The 17,659-nt window shown below is 39.5% G+C and overlaps 2 protein-coding genes across 2 annotated transcripts; both read left to right on the forward strand.

The window, feature by feature from the left end:
- Nucleotides 1-5,916: 5,916 nt before the first annotated feature.
- On the forward strand, nucleotides 5,917-8,964 carry cdx4 (caudal type homeobox 4). The gene is made up of 3 exons (XM_071539474.1): nucleotides 5,917-6,352; nucleotides 7,864-8,009; nucleotides 8,731-8,964. Exons 1-3 carry the CDS (start codon nucleotides 5,917-5,919, stop codon nucleotides 8,962-8,964), a joined length of 816 nt encoding a protein of 271 aa, XP_071395575.1.
- Nucleotides 8,965-10,625: 1,661 nt separating this feature from the next.
- Nucleotides 10,626-15,874, forward strand: chic1 (cysteine-rich hydrophobic domain 1). The gene is given in 7 exon segments (XM_071539417.1): nucleotides 10,626-10,771; nucleotides 12,064-12,118; nucleotides 13,148-13,204; nucleotides 13,206-13,304; nucleotides 13,690-13,746; nucleotides 14,225-14,284; nucleotides 14,432-15,874. Coding segments are annotated over 7 exon segments (525 nt in total). The 3' UTR covers nucleotides 14,483-15,874.
- Nucleotides 15,875-17,659: the final 1,785 nt, after the last annotated feature.

Genomic DNA, 17,659 nt, shown 5'->3' on the forward strand with positions numbered 1-17,659 from the left:
GGGCAAACGGGTGAGCTGGATTCACTGCACTGCTTTCCTTTGAATGGGCATTGATTAAAATATGAAGCATGGCTGACACGCTGCTGTCACAGTTCTCCGGAAACAATGTGAAGTCTGAGAATTCATCAGCTGTAAGTTATGTGAAGTTCGTGATATCCGTGAAATGTGGATATGTGGAAGCAGAAGATGATCAGAACAATCGGTTTTGTCTGATATAAGCCTGTTTTCAGTTTGCCCATCGGTAAACAAATAGGGAACGACAGGGGAGAAACACATGCTATGAATAAAGTAAACATTGTGCAATATCTCTTTGAGTTGAGTAGTGTTTTCCCCACTGGCATGCCAGCTTGTCAAATGCAAATTAAGACTGACACACAGGCTTTCTATTGTTTTGGTGGAATGTGGTTTTCAGAAATCCACTAAAAATTACATTTGAACTCTCTTCATCTCCTCTCACTAATGCACAACACATGAATGGCTCAACCAAAATAAATTGCAACCTTTTTATAGTTCTTATTTTCAAGAATAGTCCTGAAGCGAGTTTAAAATTCTTGGAGCATCAGCAACAGCACGCATTTTCAGCATGCTGTGTTTTATCACTTCCAGCAAATTCTGTCTGTTCTGATTTATCGTGAATCAGCTTTTGTCCGGTGCGCATGCTGGATTTACACTTGTGCAACGCTGTAGATCTGTTGCCTTGTTGTGGCACAGACTGAGGTCAGATGTGTGGGGTGAAACATCTCATTTTAACTTCCTGTGTAAATGCAGCTACAGTGTAAATCCCTTTTTTCTTTCACTTTTCCCATTGTTCCTCATCTTGGGGCTTCAGCGATGGTGTCTTCTTTGTTCACAGATGAATGTTTTTGACTTCTAAAGTTTCCTTCACACGTTTCTTTTCCAGCAGCTCATTTACAATCATCTCCCCAAGCTGTAAAAAAAAATGTTAACTCTCAGGCATTGTCAAAACAATAGTAGCGTGCTTTGTGAGATGGAATGGTTTTTCCACAATCTTGCCAACATCTCTGTCTGTTATCTCCTGAATGAAATAATCAAAATACTTGAACCTGACTTGTGTTTGCAGCATCCTGCTTCAACTTTAAGATGCATGTGTTTTACATTATAGATGACAAATAAGGACCAGTGCCTGTGTATCAGCCATGCAGGCAATTTTTCTAAAAATAGTAGCAGAAGGTCGTGTTGTACCTTCTTTCCCACAGTGAAGCTCTGTGTCCACTTCAACAACAGCTATGGAGTTACGTAACAAACTAAATTCTTGGGCTGCTTCAGTCTGTTTGCATTGCTAACTGACACAGATCTGTACCATGTTTGTTTAAGTAAAGACAAGAACTGAGTTTTGTTAAATTTGTTGACTTAAATGAGAGACGCTAATTTTAGTAATCCAATCATCATTCTTATGTCCTCAGAAAGTCCATATGTGTGTCAGACACTTGCCACAAATTAGCATTTTACTTCACTTCACCATATAGTCTGAAACTGCCGTCCCAGGAGTCATTTTCACCCATGCTCAAACTGAGCAAATCATTCATACAGAATTAAATGCTGACTGGGCCTTTCCCAAATCAATCAGAGGATCTCAGTTTTTGGACAAAAGGTCCTGCTCTCTCCATGGGGATCAGCTAGCTTCCCGCAGAAAAGCAAGACCAGACTCAGTAAATTGTCTAGGAAGCTGAAAAAAGTGAGTGTACCAAGGTGGACAAGGCCAACAATATAGTGATTCATGGGGCAGGATCCTGAAGAAGCCAGAGAACCAGAAGTGTGATTTGAGTCCGAGGTGCAGTCTGGACTGAGGCTGCTCTGCTCTGCTAACAATGAATGGTAGAATGGAGGGGTTTTTTTTTTTTTGGGGGGGGGGGGGGGGGGGGGGGGGGGGGGGGGTTATACAATTTGTCTGAACTTCAACTGCCAAATGAGTATTGTATTATAGCAGCGCTTTCAGTCCTGAACCAGACCTGGATACTATCACAGTCACCTTGTCAATCTTTTGCAGTGTATTGTATATTGAGCTGTACATCTGTGTATCATCACAGATTATGAGGCAGGAACTGTGGTCAATCCAGATAGAAGTTTTTTTTTTTCTATGTATCTAACCATCTGTGTGTGTGTGTGTATGTATGTATGTATGTATGTACAGTATGTATGTATGTATCTATTTATCTATCTATCTATACATACATACATACATACATACATACATACATATCAAACTTTCCCAGGTCACAGGAAGAGCATATTTAGTTAAATTAACTTGTATTTGCCTTTTAAAGATATATATTGTGAGCCTGCAGTTTCACACACTTTTTCTGCTTCACTCTGTCCAGCAGAAGGCATGTAGAGGCCAATAATGTGATAAAACTAAATGTAATTAAGCCAATAATGCAATAAAAAGCAGGTGTAATACAGTCTTGAACCAATAATGTAATAATTTTTTGGCCAATAATGTAATTACTTATTACATGAATGTAATTACTTGTTACATTATTGGCCAGTCATTACATTGTTGGCTTGTTAAGTATTTTGTTATACATATATATATATTACATTACTGTACTGTTTTTTAATGATCAATAGTGCTATAAGGTGTAGTTTGCCTCACTGAATCTCTGGCTGAAAATGCACATAACTGACTCAAGAGCGCCATCTAGCGGAGATATGCGGCTTGTTCATGGAGGGAATTGAAACGTTTAAACTTTGTGTTTAGTCTCTACACAGTTTTCCCTATTGAACTGCCTACTGTCAGTCAATCAAGTAATCTGTAACCGAAAACTACAAGTCCTTACAAAAAAGAACTAGCCTACTGTAAAACACAATAAAATGGTATATAGTATAACACAGTAAAATTATGAGTACCTGTAGGAATTTTTAAATATATGTATATCAGATCATAAATACCATAAAGTGTGATATAAATAACTATAAAAACTATAACTTGACTTATATTAATTCAGGTTGACAGGTATAATGACTACCTCAGGCACACTGTAAGACCCTATAGGACTGAATATTATAGTGACTTTTCATGCGGGTGTAATATATGAAATATATTATAACATTGAGTGTGGTGTATATTGTGGTATGTATTATAATAGAGTTATTATATTATTATAATGAGTTTTAATAAATTGCTGCTAAATACTTACCAAATCCTCCACAGCTGTAGTGAAGCTCACTGTGTTAGTTGGTGGACGCCGCCCTCTGCAGGCTGCGGCCCGGTCAGCGAGCAGCGGGAGTTTTACACTCAGTTTGATGACAGTAAATGGAGTCGTGCAGCTTTCCACAAGAGGGCAGCAGTAAGCCTGAATCATCAGTCTACCTCCTGTATGTGACACAGATAACACACAGGACAAACCTCTCCTCGGTGCAAAGTCAGGGGTGAGGCCCGTCAAAAGAGGATGACAGCAGACAAATTACAAAGAACCGGTTCAGCTGCTGAATGTTATTTTGAATAACTAAATGTATTGTACAGCAGGAGAGCAAATATATTTCAGAATATCCTGGACATTACAGACTGAGGTTCATTTGTTTCCAGTAAGATGAAACTGTGGAATGATCATAATGGATTTGTGCCTGATCTGTCTGCTTAGACATGGATGGTTGTGCATATGTGTGTGTGCTGGTTTGGTTTGTGTGTGTCCTGTGTGTGTTTGGTACATTGTTTGTGATGCTTCTGACATAGAAATTCTCCAGTTGTATTAATAAAGTAGTAGAAGTAAAGTTTAAGTAGTAGTAGTAAACCCACCTATAATCGGTTTACCCTCCTTTTTAGGCTGACATAAATCTAGCTATATGACCTGAATTCATAAATCACCCTAAGTACCTGTTGTAAATTATATGGAAATATGGGCTTTTAAGGGGAAAGGGACTGATTAATGCGTTTCAGTAGGCTAAATATCTTCTTTTTTTAATTATTATTTATCTTGGTGATCATGATGCCATATGATGATCACTGGAGGCCAAAGTTAATCTTTTCTTTTTAAGTTAAACTTTAATTTAGCACTTAACCACTATGCAAAGTCCTTCCTAAAGCCACCCAAAAAGTCAGTCCAAAGAAATGAAACGGGTCATACGCAATACTTCAGAGTAGAGACAGCCGACGGACAGCCAGGACAGGACAGTCAACTGTGTACAAATCATTGGTAGAGAGCTGGCTGGCCGTGGGCTGTCAGCAGATAACTCGATTACACTGTCACATAAATATTTTCGGGTCAATATACCAGATGCTCCAGAGAGATCCATCAGCATAGAGGACTTTGTGTTGGACTTAGCAAACCAATTAGTCAGCTCTAATAAATAGGCCCTTGGACACCTGCCAAATTAAAAAGAAATAATAAGAAAAAATCAAGCAAAACATTCAACGTAAAACAACGACTTTAACAAATGATAAAACATCCTCTATATGACCCAGTGCGTCCCTTATCCAGGCATAATGACCTATAGAAAAAGACAAGTTTGAACAGGTCAGACTTATCAAATAGGCCTAAAATTTCGTTCTTGATAGAAAAGCTGCATTGTAAAATCATTGGCGAGGTAGACAAAATCCTTTGACATTTACAGACAGATCACTATTCAGTTGTTTTATCAACTGAATGAACTAAAGTCATTTTTCTAAGTAAAATAGTGAATCAGTTTGCAAGGTCTAGTAGCCTAAATCCCTACTGTCAAATGGAAATCTTCAAAAAATCTTCTCAACAAACTCAGCTTTTCAGGAACTAATAAAAAAAAAAGTCTATGTGTTCAGTTTGACGCTCGTGCGTTTTTAGAAACGAATCACTGACTTTTGAAATGGGCTGCTGTGTCACTGAGGCTCGTGACACTTAAGGAACCATGTAACCCATCAAATATCAACAAAATAAAATCCCTAAAATTGGAATTAAGGGATTTTCACTCGACAGCAGTGAGTTATGTGTTGACGTGTAGGCGGTGGGACTGCTTTGTCATGGAGGGGGTTGTCTTCATGCAAGGAGTTTCCTTTTAACCGGAATTAGCTGTGAAGTGCGACCTTGAGGTGTGAACATGGAAAGGTCCGACTTGCCTAGAGAAAAAGTCTCTCATACTTTGCACCTCGTTTGCAAGTGAATATCTTAACAAATAAGATGGGGTGTAAGCGTCAAACGAAGTTGGGAACTGTGTTGAATTCCCATAATAACAGGTTCAAGAGCCAATTTAAAAACTCACAGAAAAAGAGTTTCGTGTTGGATTTAGTGAAGAAACACGTTATATGAACTGATACACAACACATAATTTCCAATGCCTATTCTCTTTAAAATCAGTAGCCTATTACCACAAAACACAGTTAAAAGTAATTGGGTTTAACCAGTAAAAGGCCCTAAATATCTGTGCAGCAGCATAATAAAGAAAAAAAATGGTTTTGTAAATTTGGGAAGCCCTAACTGGCGCGTAATATTAAAGAATTACGCACAGGCCTTCCTTGCGTGAAAAAAGTGTTTGTGGGTGTGTTACCTTGGCCTATTGCTGGTTCATGTAGCATGTGCAGATGATAGGCTATGGTGTTAATTTATTCATGGAGTGGAAAATTCAGATGTTCAGGATAGGCCCACTGTCAGGTGATGACGCGCTGCAGGACAGGCGCAAGGGGCCAGCTGGGCCGGCAGCATCGCTTCTCTCTCATTTGGATGCAAATCTTCAAGACTTGAGGACTTGGCTGACGTCAGGCAGACCTTAGTATACCTTTACTGTCTTGTCAACGGAGCCACATCATGTGAGACTGGATGAAGTCTGGAACTACGTCGCAATTCACTTTGGGAACACCTCTGGACTACACAAGCACAGCATAAGGATTGTTTTACGGTTGCAGACAGACAGTTGCAGGGCAACCATGTCGCCTTAAGAAATACTATTGTCTTTGCTGTTTCTATTTTATTTTGTTTTGTACAAATCATGTATGTGGGATACCTACTGGATAAGGAAAGCGGCATGTATCACCAAGGGCCTGTAAGAAGATCAAGCATCAATCTCCCTCCACAGAATTTTGTTTCTACCCCACAGTACCCCGACTTTACTGGATACCATCATGTGCCAAACATGGATACGCACGCACAGTCTGCGGGGAGTTGGGGACCTACATATGGCGCTCCAAGGGAGGACTGGGGCGCATACAGCCTGGGACCCCCTAATACTATTCCTACGCCCATGAACAACTCTTCTCCTGGACAAGTTTCTTACTGCTCGTCTGAGTACAGTCATATGCATCCTCCAGGATCAGCGGTATTACAACCTCCACCGGAGAATGTTACTGTTGCACAACTTTCCCCTGACAGAGAAAGGCGCAATTCATACCAGTGGATGAGTAAAACTGTGCAGTCGTCTTCCACCGGTAAGTTCGTCACAGATCTTAAACACTGTGCCAAAATGATATTCCTTCCATGGTTGTATTTGATTGGCCTGTATGCTCACTTCATGTTTCCTTGCATGCAACAAGGGCAGAGTGTTTTTCCCCTTTTCTCCCCTGACATTTTAATGAGTCGAGACTGTGATACCTTCAAATAGTTCCATGTCATTGGAAATAAGTTTCCCTATTGGGTTTATATTACTGAAGAAAAACGGGGTATGTAGCATTCATTTATTGCTGGAGTACAAAATGTAAACAACTTGGTAAAAGCTGAAAAAGTTTCCAAAACTTCCAGCAACTGGTTTTTGAAAACATGACTTTTGAAGTAACAGAAAGGCAGACTGTCCCGATGACATTCATAATAATATTGATAACTGAAGGGGTTACAGGCCCTTCAGCGCGGCCTTCTCTATGCGCTCCTGTGGTAGAAATACAAAAAAAAAAAAGGTGTGAGGAATCGGCGCCAGGCGCAGTTGTAATGTTAATTTCATGACTCCTGTAAACAAGATGTGAGGTCGACTTCCCCGTGACATTGTTTCAGGTTTGGAGGGTTATCCGTCATATCCAGGCGGTGGCCCCTTCTTTCAACACCTCTTCACTTTGATATGCACCAACCTCTCTTCTCTCTTCCTCTGCAAGAGTTATACTGCCGGAGAGAGTGACGTTTTTCACAGCAAATGTCGCAAACGTGGCTTACATAGGCCTTTAGAGTATGAGCTAAATTAAATCTTCAAAAATAGAAATACCATATAATATAAATTCAAATGATATAGGCCAATAAGCAATTTAAAATTATTCGTTAAATGCATTTGACCTTAGTTTGAGGAATACGTTTTGAAGAAACAAAATAAAAACAAAACATCATCCTCATAGCTTTTTATTTTGACATAGCCTAATTCCTCATTATCTAATTTGTTTTCAAGCTTATGAAAATAATAAGATAATATTCAGTCGTGTAAACTAATATATAATATTATAAAACCAGCGATATGGTCCAGTCATTTCTAAATAACCTGCATGTTATCTGGAGGTGTTTATCGAATAGGGAGTGACATGATTTCTCAGACTTCATCTCTTGGTATCCTACCTCGCAGGCCCGTGTGTCGTGTGTTTCAGTTTAACATGTCAATGGGGGTCTGGGTCACATATTTGAAATTCACTGTACTACAGTTTGCTCCAAGTGTCATCAAAGCAGGATCAGAAGCTCAATTTGCGTATCTGCAGACCGAGCTGTGGAGATGTGGATTTAAGGCACAGCTAATAAAGATCGGCTCTGCAGATAGGCTTGTCTTGGCATGCAGCCTCCTCATTTAACAAAGTTATAGAAGAAAAATCGATGTAAAATTTCCAATTCAACAACAGGCCTGTGAGTTATAATGGTTATTAAGTCCATGAATGAAAGATGGACCTGCATGGTGAAATGGAACTATAAAGAATTTCTGTCACATCCACGACCTTTGAAGTAAAGTGTTTTTCTGTTTTTGTGACATTCACAGGTAAAACGAGAACGAAGGAGAAATACAGAGTGGTGTACACCGACCATCAGAGACTGGAGCTGGAGAAGGAGTTTCATTTCAACAGATACATCACGATCAGGAGGAAATCTGAACTGGCGGTCAACCTGGGGCTGTCGGAAAGACAGGTAGGTCCAAAATACTGATGCCTGATATATAAAAGCACTGACATTTTGACCCCATATGCATAAACATTGACTAAATTTGCATACATGACATACAGTATAGCCTACTGTATGTTATGCATTGGTATTCATGGAAACTACATGTAAAAAAAATTTAATCACAGGCTATATGTAGCCTACCTATACAATATATGAGGAAAATGTAATGTCAAATACAAAAATGGACACTTTTATATGCAGGAGGCTCCATGTATTTACATTCATGGCAGTCTAAAGAAATTAATTTGACTTGGAAAATATTTAAATGTAGCCTATGTTAACCCTGGATCTATTATCCATAAGTATAGCCTACATTTTGAAGTATGAACCTATCCCAGAATACAGTATTCATGAATATATTTCCTAACATTTTAAAATACATACATGCTCATCCCATGAAGCATTAAACATAAAGATATTTAGGCTACTTACATTTTGAAATAACCTTACACACAAGTCATCATATATTATTCATAAATTACATCTATCTATCTATCTATCTATCTATCTATTTATCTATCTATCTGTCTCTGTCTACCTATTTATTTAGGCTAATTTACGTTCAGGTAGGCCTATTTATTATTTTATTTAGGCCTATCTATAGGTTATAGGCCTATAGCACTGGGATGAAACGACCAAGTGACCAACAAACTAAAAATGTATTTTATTTTTATTCCACTTGCAGGTAAAAATCTGGTTTCAGAACCGCAGAGCCAAGGAAAGGAAATTAATCAAGAAGAAAATGGGTCAGTCTGACGGCAGCGGGGGATCGGTGCACAGCGACCCGGGCTCGGTCAGCCCTCTGCCGGTACCGGGCTCCCTCAGCCCCACAGACATCCACGGCTCTCTGTACCCGCCACAGGGAATGAACACCTTGCCATCTATCAGGAATATACAGCAAGTTACTGTCACCCAGTAATGAAATTCGCCTTCTGGACCATTTAACTGAGCACTCCGACACACTGAGAGGACACTTGCTAGACTTGGATAGGCTGCCAGGGGATGAACTCACATCCTGAAGCACACGGCTGTGGATAAAGAGATGATTTATAGCGACGAAATGCTGGAGGCTCTTGAAATATTGCTTTTTTTTTATAGAATAGTTCTAATAATTGAGAAAAAAAACGAAAAATCGACGTGTTTCAAATTTAAATGCTTTAAATTGTTTGTCTCTCTGAGTTAATAAGATATAAATATCATTTTTTTTTGTATGTGATGGAGTGTATGTGTTTGTTAATAAAATGAGAATTCAGGGACATTTTGAATGAAGTTTAACACTGGATTGTAGCCTATGTAGCTCATATCGCATTGGACAAACTCGTTTGACTTTTCAAATAGGTTATATGCATTATCTTCCATTTCAGCACAATTAAACCTCTTCAATAAAGCAGGGGTGACAACCAGGTTTTAGTGATACGGGTAGAACGGTTGTTTGATGGCAACGTTCAAAATGTAAATAAACTGTTTGTTTTTTTTGCAATAGATCTGTCACTTTTCTTCTTTCTGAATTTGGGGCTTTAGCAAAGTTCATTATTGCATCATTTTATTTTGGTCACTAGCATTTCCAATGCTTTTCTTTGCAGGTATAGGGTATGACCATATAGCTTTTTATTTGTACTTTCCAAAATGTTACACTTTGACAAACTAGGCTATAGCCTGCATTTCCAAAGGATATTAATTTGGCTACTTGTAAGTTTGAAATGCACTGGCAAAGTGAGCAAAAATAACCAGCAGGCCTATAGGTGTATTTTATTTTGGGATAGACACGCCTGATTTCTTGTCAGTTAGGCCTACCATTTTCTTTGTTGCCTGTTTTATAGGCTCTAAATATGTGAAAGTCTCCACAAATATAATAGCAAGTAAATTTAAAGAGGGGTTAATATATTTGCTTTGCACGTTTATTAGAATTTGCTGTTTGGATTAGGGTTCAGTTGATGTGTCAGCAGTGACACATCGACAGGTGCAAAAACATTTAGCATTAAATCTCAATGAATGTACATCCAATGCATGATGCTATTTAGAAAAATTACAAAATTAGGATTTGTTGTGAAGGCCTATACTTGTAGACTGTAATAGTCTTTATGTAGGCCTAACGCAGGCCTGGGTCTACTGAGTAGGCTTGGGTTACTAAAATTGTAACCTCAAACAAATAAGCATTTGAAGTAGCCTTCAAAAGTTCAGGCTTTTAACCGGGTTCAAAGTGTAGGGTTCGCGTAGGCTAATTGCTTTTAGTGACAAGCTAAAATTTGCAGCATGTTTTAATGCAAGCTATTTGTCATATGGCTGAATAGAATAGACTGGCTATAGCAGGATCAGGACTTCTCTTGACTTTGACACAGTGTCAGTGATTGGAAAAACTTAATGCAAACTTTATAACCTGCAATATTATAATTTCAAAGACTGCTTAAAAAGTCAAATGCTTACTCCCCTCCTCTCTCACTCATGTTAAGTCAGGCCATCAGGTCTATGAACTACAATTTGCAGCCAAGTCCCTCTGCTCATGGCGGAGCACAGAGGGCGATCACCGGTTACAGACTGGCTTCGCTCGCTCGTGCGTGCGCATCCTGGTAGGAAAACGTCATGAGCGTCTTACTACCCAACATGGCGGACTTTGATACCATTTATGAGTTAGAAGACGAAGATGATGAGCATGTAGTGAGTGAGGAACACTTGCCCAGATACTGTCCAGAGCCCGTGGTTATGCGAGGGGCCGGGCACATCACAGTGTAAGCAATACCATGTTTGTCGCTCGTCTCCGTCGGGCTTTGCTCTGTTGTTCTGGTACCAGCATCTTTAGCCTAACTATTTAGCTGATGCTAACCTGCTAGCTAACGTAAACCACAACAACTAGCCTTATGGTTTGTTATGAAAATGGACGGTTGGCCAAGTAACGACAGCCAACATTATTAAGACTTTTGCTAGCAAGTTTCTGCCCACACGATAACAATAACAGTCAACTAGCCAACTAATGTTAATTAGTAGGTAAGTTGAATTGCATGTGATGAACCGTTAGCTACAAGTCAGCGAATTTAACGTTATAACCAGGCTGACCACTGCATCATCATGCCTGTCTTTTCGACAGTAACATCACTGTCAGCCAATAAGACAAAGGCATTTCAGCAACTTAATCATCATCCCGGACTTTTATATTGTTAATATGATTCATCATCGTTTACAAGGGGGACGTCCAGTCATTTAGCTCTCGCCTGAGGTTGTGGCACTAAATCAGGACGATAGCTGGAGTAGACTGCGTTCATGATGCATGTCAGCCCCCTGGATGACGTCATCCAGCAGTTTGTCAGTTTCTGGACAAATTTCAAAGCTGCAACGGCAGATCATTTTAACCTGAGAAGTTAATTATCAAATCCACCCCTCACCTTAACCCTGACATTAATCTGACTGGAGACTGAGTGCCTAAAGTTCACCTGCCTTAGTCTTTCTCCTTTTAATTCAGCCCGTCGTGCATCTTGATGCCAATAAAAATAACAAATGGGATAGTCAATTTTAAAACAAAATCACGTATGTTATTATTCACATCTATGTTGTTATTGAGCTTGGGCTGTCTAGTCCTACATAGGTGAACATGAAAACAGCTTCCTACCAAAGCTAAAAGATAAGAGAAAACACAACTCTTGTAATAATGTCATCAAGAGACAAATTCTCACGCTGCTACATTAACAGGGGCACAGCCACAGTGAGATATGGGCACATTTTCTGGTTCGTACTATAATAAAATAAATGAAAATGAATACCCAGTCTACAATGTCAGTGCCCGGTTCATAGTCAATGGAGCAGCTTCAGGTTTTGTCTTATCAGGTCATCAAAAAATGCAACCTTGGTTAATTGGTTTTAGCTCTAGGAAAGTTTTATATTTTCATGTTCAAGTATCTGAGTTCATAGGAATATCATTTCTGTGGAATTCTCTTGAGGGTGGAGTTTTTTATTTAGTTTAGGATAAAATGTTAATTATGAAATCATTGTTAACCTTCTATGTAATGGTTTTTTGTTTTTTTTTCAGGTTTGGACTGAGCAACAAATTTGACACAGAATTTCCCTCTGTTCTCACGGGAAAGGTACAGTTGCTTTTTATCTTTCATGCACTTCAAGCAATGTCTTGCAGACTGCTTTTCTGTTTCAATTCCAAGTGGGATGAATTAAGCAATTAAAGTCCATGGTGATTCTATTGTTCTTTTGGGCCTTTGACAACCCTGACTTCCCCAAACTACCCCTTTCAGGCCCCTTGGAGCAGTTTTTGATCTGATGGTGATGCATTTCAAGTAACACACCACAGTGTATCCAAAGTGCCTGAATGTATAGCTCTGTAAATGAGTAAGCCATCTTTGGGGCTCAGTTGGCGGGGACCCCAGTGTTTGGGAAGGTACAGCTCCAGGTGATAAAATAAAGAAATTAAGACTCTGCCATAGACACGAAAGGAAAGCTTCCTGGGTCGGACGCTGAAACACAAAAAGGCTGCAGGGGTAAGAGCAGGCCGAGGGAAGTGTGGGGCAATAAAAAAGTACCTTCAGTATTGTGACCCAGGGTGACATGTGATGGATGAGGTCACAATTATGATGATTGAAGGGTGCAGATCAGGCCCTGCTGGGCTTTATTCTAAGGTCTTTGGCTGTTTGCAAAGAGACCTTTGCATCCTGTCATAAAAGATTACGACCCCTGTTTTATGGCGTACAGACTCAGCGAGGAATGAGCATCCATTCATGTTGTTTGGCCGGCGCTGCCACAGGCAGTGAGCTTATCTCTCCTTTGAGTCCCTCCTTGCCTTGAATAGTCTAGAGCTTGGTTAGCAAGTCGCAGGCATACTCTTTAGAGATCTCATCTCATCTCTGGACAACATCTCCAAATATCTACCTGTTGGTTTTCTAAAGCTCTTTGATCCTCCAGGACAGGTTTCTTTAGAGCAATTAGGAATCTTTCATGTCAGTACCACCTAGAAACACTTTTGAATTGTCTCACTCCTTCTCACTCTTAGCTGTTTGGTTCATGCTTCATTTTTCTGAAATGTTTTGTCATTGTATAGAACTTGTAGGCGGTCTTCATTTGTTTATTTGAGTATACATGCATACATCCATTCCCTCTTTTTCTAGGTAGCACCAGAGGAGTTCAAAACCAGCATCAGTAGAGTGAATGCTTGTTTGAAGAAGAAACTTGCCTGTCAATGTGAAGTGGCTTCTTTGCGGCTGCCTGTGTTGTTGCTGTACAGTAGGCTGCAGTCTATGGCCCGTTATCTGCCTCAACAAGAGAGTAAGTCCCAATCCTCCTGTGACGCGTGCTGCACCGTCCAAGTCTCCCTTAAATCAGCACTAATTACTCAGGGGCTGTTATAGCAATCCAGCCGTATTGGTCAAAGTGTAGAGGGTAATAAACTCGTGTTCAATTAGTGGCTCTGTGTAGAAATGATACATTGCGCTGCACAAGTCCTGCCCAGCTCAAGGGTGTGTCATTTAAAGGTGGCGTTACTACTCAGAATTACTGACAACAAAGTGGAAATTACTAGCTGGTTAATTGGGAGTTCAGTCCATAAATCCTGATACTGTGGTTATTTACTGTTACCTGTTAAAGTGTAAAATTGAGTAATAAGTGAGTATTCTGCCACTTATTGTGCTTACATTTCTTTTTTCCCCAACAGACAAGACGGTCTATTCAGAAGTTGTTAGAGTGGGAAAATAACCGATTATACCACAAGGTAAGAAAGAGGACAAATTGCAAATTAGCACCTGTCTGTAAGTGTGTAACTGTCTGTGTCAGTATTCAGCGTTAGGGGAGTATCATAATGATGGATAATGACCATTAATCCGTTCTGTAAACTCTAACCCTCAACACAGCTCATTTTCCCTCAAAGCTATTTCAGTCAAATCTGGTGATCTAGAGTGCAGGGTCTGAGAAGACCATGAGGTCAGCAGTAACATGCCATGTTAATTTTGTTTTGTCTCGCAGCAACAAATTACAGCTAGTAGCTGTGCAAAGGCATAAAGGAAGCTCTTCAGGGTGTCTGGCCACAGTTTGACCCCAGCGAGACCAGACAGCCCTGCTCTCAAATTCCCCTGACACTGAAGGGGAGATTTCAGACAGATTTTCCTTTGTGTGTTTGTGTCTTTGTGTGTCTTCGGGTGCCTGTTTGAGAGAGAGATGTGTTTATTCACCGTGTCTGTGTCTCTCATCAGCTGGGGCTGCACTGGAAACTCAGCAAAAGAAAATGTGAAAGCAGTAATATGATGGAATATGTAAGTAAAGATGCACACATCAAAACAAATAAAACATACACGTTATTGGATTATTGCCTCTCTTTAATGTTATGAACACGTTCATAGTTAGGTTTAGACATTTTACAGTTGTCCTGAACGAGAATGTAATTTCTTTTCCCTCCATAGGTGATTCTTATAGAATTCTTACCCAAATATCCTATATTCCGACCAGACTGAGGAGGCTGTTCTGAGACTGGATGTGTGGCCCTTGAATCTTATCCTTAGTGCCTTGTATATATGTTGGAATAAGGGTCTGCACTGGTGTCTTGTGATGACCCTGTACATCTCCCAGTACCTTGTACATTAGAATTTGCAACACTGTCACTTTGCTTTAGAGCAGATTTTGCACATTTCCTGACAAAAATAGACATGTTCCCTTTGTTGCACTCTATTTGTTTTTGTTACATGTGACAAATAAGTGAAAATCTTAACTCTCAAAAAGTGCATTTACCCCAAAGAACCATCAACCTATATCCCATCTATTGTATCATTAATCCCTTGCAAAGAATTTGATGCCTCCAACTTCCTTAAGTATCCTTGCCTTATATAATAAAAAAAAAAATAACTACATGTAACAGGAGGAGGAAGGCATTGGGCAGTTCAACAAGTTCTTAGGTTCAAATGCTGTTTGTTGGGTTTCCTCTCTTCGAATCTGGTTCTTTGCAAGTAGATGGGATGGTTGAAATCGCCTAACGTACAGTGTACGTCATCACCCTGTGTTTTTCTTTACTTTAGAATTAACCCTCTGTACATGGGAACTAGCTAGAAAAAAGAACTTGACTTGTAAATACCATGTTAGGATAAGCTGTACAGTGGTATACCATTGTTTACATAAAATTACTTAGCTCTTTAGTTTGTTCTGCCAATATATTGCTGTACCATAGTTTTGTTTTATGAAAGATGTCTATGTACCTTTCCAGTTTATATGGACCTGTTTACCTAGTAAGCCATATAGTTACAATGTATGTGATGCCAGAGTTAGGACTGATAATTGCACTTGAGCCCAGCAAAATGTCAGGATTTCAGACTGCAGTGTATCTGAAGTCCTGAATATTCTTACAATGACAATAGCAGTGCATGCTACCATGTGGGTTTTGCCAATGAAGAAGATGACATTCAATTACATGTCATCCATTTTAGCTGGAGATGGCTGCATCTCTGATGTGTTGTTGGAAAACAATGATTTGAACTCTGCACTTCCACTCATTCATTTTGTCAATCTTTTTATCACAGCTTTGAGTTAATTTTATAGTTTTGTAATTCCCTGTGCTGTGTTTTGTCCTCCTGATGTGTTGCGAAGCACATACATCTACAGTACATGGCATATTGAGCTGAAGGTTCCTTTGTTTCACTCATTCTGTCCAGTGTTAGTATTATTTTCCTGAATCTTAGTCAAGAGATTGCTGCAATGCATTGCATTAGAGTGCCTCTGGAGTAGTAGGTGAACCACAGAAGTACAGGTTGAAATCTGTTGACTTGTACAAAGGAGATTTTAAATCCTCCTCCCAGTATTGTCCCTGTTACAATTCTTGTAAATGTTTGTCATGATGACCTAATCCCTATGGAGAGAGGAAATAAATTGTTGATTTTGAGTTTTCTTTATTGCGTCTGTTAACAATCTGTTAAAAAGGAAACTGTTAGCATCTACTGTCATATGCTTAATGAATGAAGTGCCATCTTAGTAAAAATAGATCATTATTGACCTGGTAATGCACTTTGCCCAAAGCCTGCTGCCTCACTACAGAAACGTGGCTATTTGTCATGTTTAACAAGGTGTTGAATCGTTAACTTAACAAGACAGCCAGCAATTACTTGACACATTTGTAAAACTCAGGAATGCTATTACCATAAACTGCGACTACTGCTACTATTTTAGGGAATACTACGTTTCTACTGTATATCACAACAACCCCCGAGTGCAGAAGTGGTGTGGGCTTCACTGGTTGGTTTTATGGTCTTTTTGTTCTTTGTTTTAGTGTTCACATTGTCCTCTCCTGTTGATGTGGACAGAGGGTTTCAGTGCAGTACCATGAGAGATTTCTACATTACCTCCAGTCAGCCATTAATGGTATAATTGTTTGAAATGGACATTATTTCTTTAACTTGGAGTATGTTATACTCAAGTTGCCACCAATTTCAGTTGATTTAGTTAATTGTTTATAATGTAGTATATCAGTTATATATAAGTTTCTGTAATAGTTTATAATGAGAAGATGAATACTTGCTCAGAGTTTTAGCCATACAATTTATTCTTTGAATTCATTTTGACAATTCCATTAACAATGTACAGCACCTTCAATGGATAATTAACATTTTATGAAGCTTATTTGACTTGGGAACAGGAAGGCAGTCAGTTGATTGACTTGCCTCTGTGTTTTGATTGTTGAGATACCGGAAGCAAGAATTGAAAGCATTTGTTACCAATGCTTGTGCCATTTACCTGAAAATTGACAGCCTGTTTTTTATGTCACAACATAAAACTGCAAGATGTGCATATTTAGTGAAACACTCTTTGACATAATTCACTTGCAATACTATTGCTTACAAATGCTAACAATTTCCAATATATCAATAACCAAAACACTGGTGTCAGTATTTTTGGATGGACTGAAAGCACTTACAGTAGTTCAGTATTCAAACCAGGTTTCTTGTCAAAACCTGAATCTCTCCTTTACCTCGTGCAGTCTCTGGCCACTAGGGGGCAGACTGAGCCATGAACAGACTGTACACTTAACACTGGACATTTCTGTTTCCCTTCTGGCAGGCTTGCTCACCCATTTGCATTCTATCCTGTAGTCTGTGGTGAATGTAATATTCTATCCGGGAATCTGCCACACCTACAAAATCCCTGTGCGATCATGCTGCCAATAAGAGCTGCTTAACCCTGATCACCATGAAATACGAACCAATAATAGCTTCTGAAGCCTATAGTGACCTACACATTCACATAAGCATCATGTGATTTGCAGTGATTCTCTACAGTTTCTTTGACATTTCAGAGGTGCGAGGCAAAATATTAATGAAATTCACTACGGGGCTTTAAACCTTGCTCGATACCCGGGGTAATTTACACCAGCTGTCCTTGAGTTGTGTCCGTTGCTCTCCACTACGCTGATTTACATTCTTCCTCGCCAGGCTTTGCTGTGAGATCTTGCCTGGCCCACTTTACCCTACACGCCACTTCAGATGAGTGATGTCCCCCACAGCGCAGTCAGAGGCTATGGGACAAAGTATTAGCAAACAAGATTCATTGTGTGGAAAGCAGCAGAGCTTTCATCTGATAGAATGGCCATCGAAGAATATCACTTGATGGGGCGTGAAAGCTAGATAAAACAGAAGATAAACAGAAGAAAG

Source organism: Centroberyx affinis, unplaced genomic scaffold (genome assembly GCF_046629955.1).
Source record: "Centroberyx affinis isolate AG114_WGS23_722 - 3 ecotype Tasmania unplaced genomic scaffold, CSIRO-AGI_Caff_v1 ptg003460l_1, whole genome shotgun sequence".
Lineage (NCBI taxonomy): Eukaryota > Metazoa > Chordata > Actinopteri > Beryciformes > Berycidae > Centroberyx > Centroberyx affinis.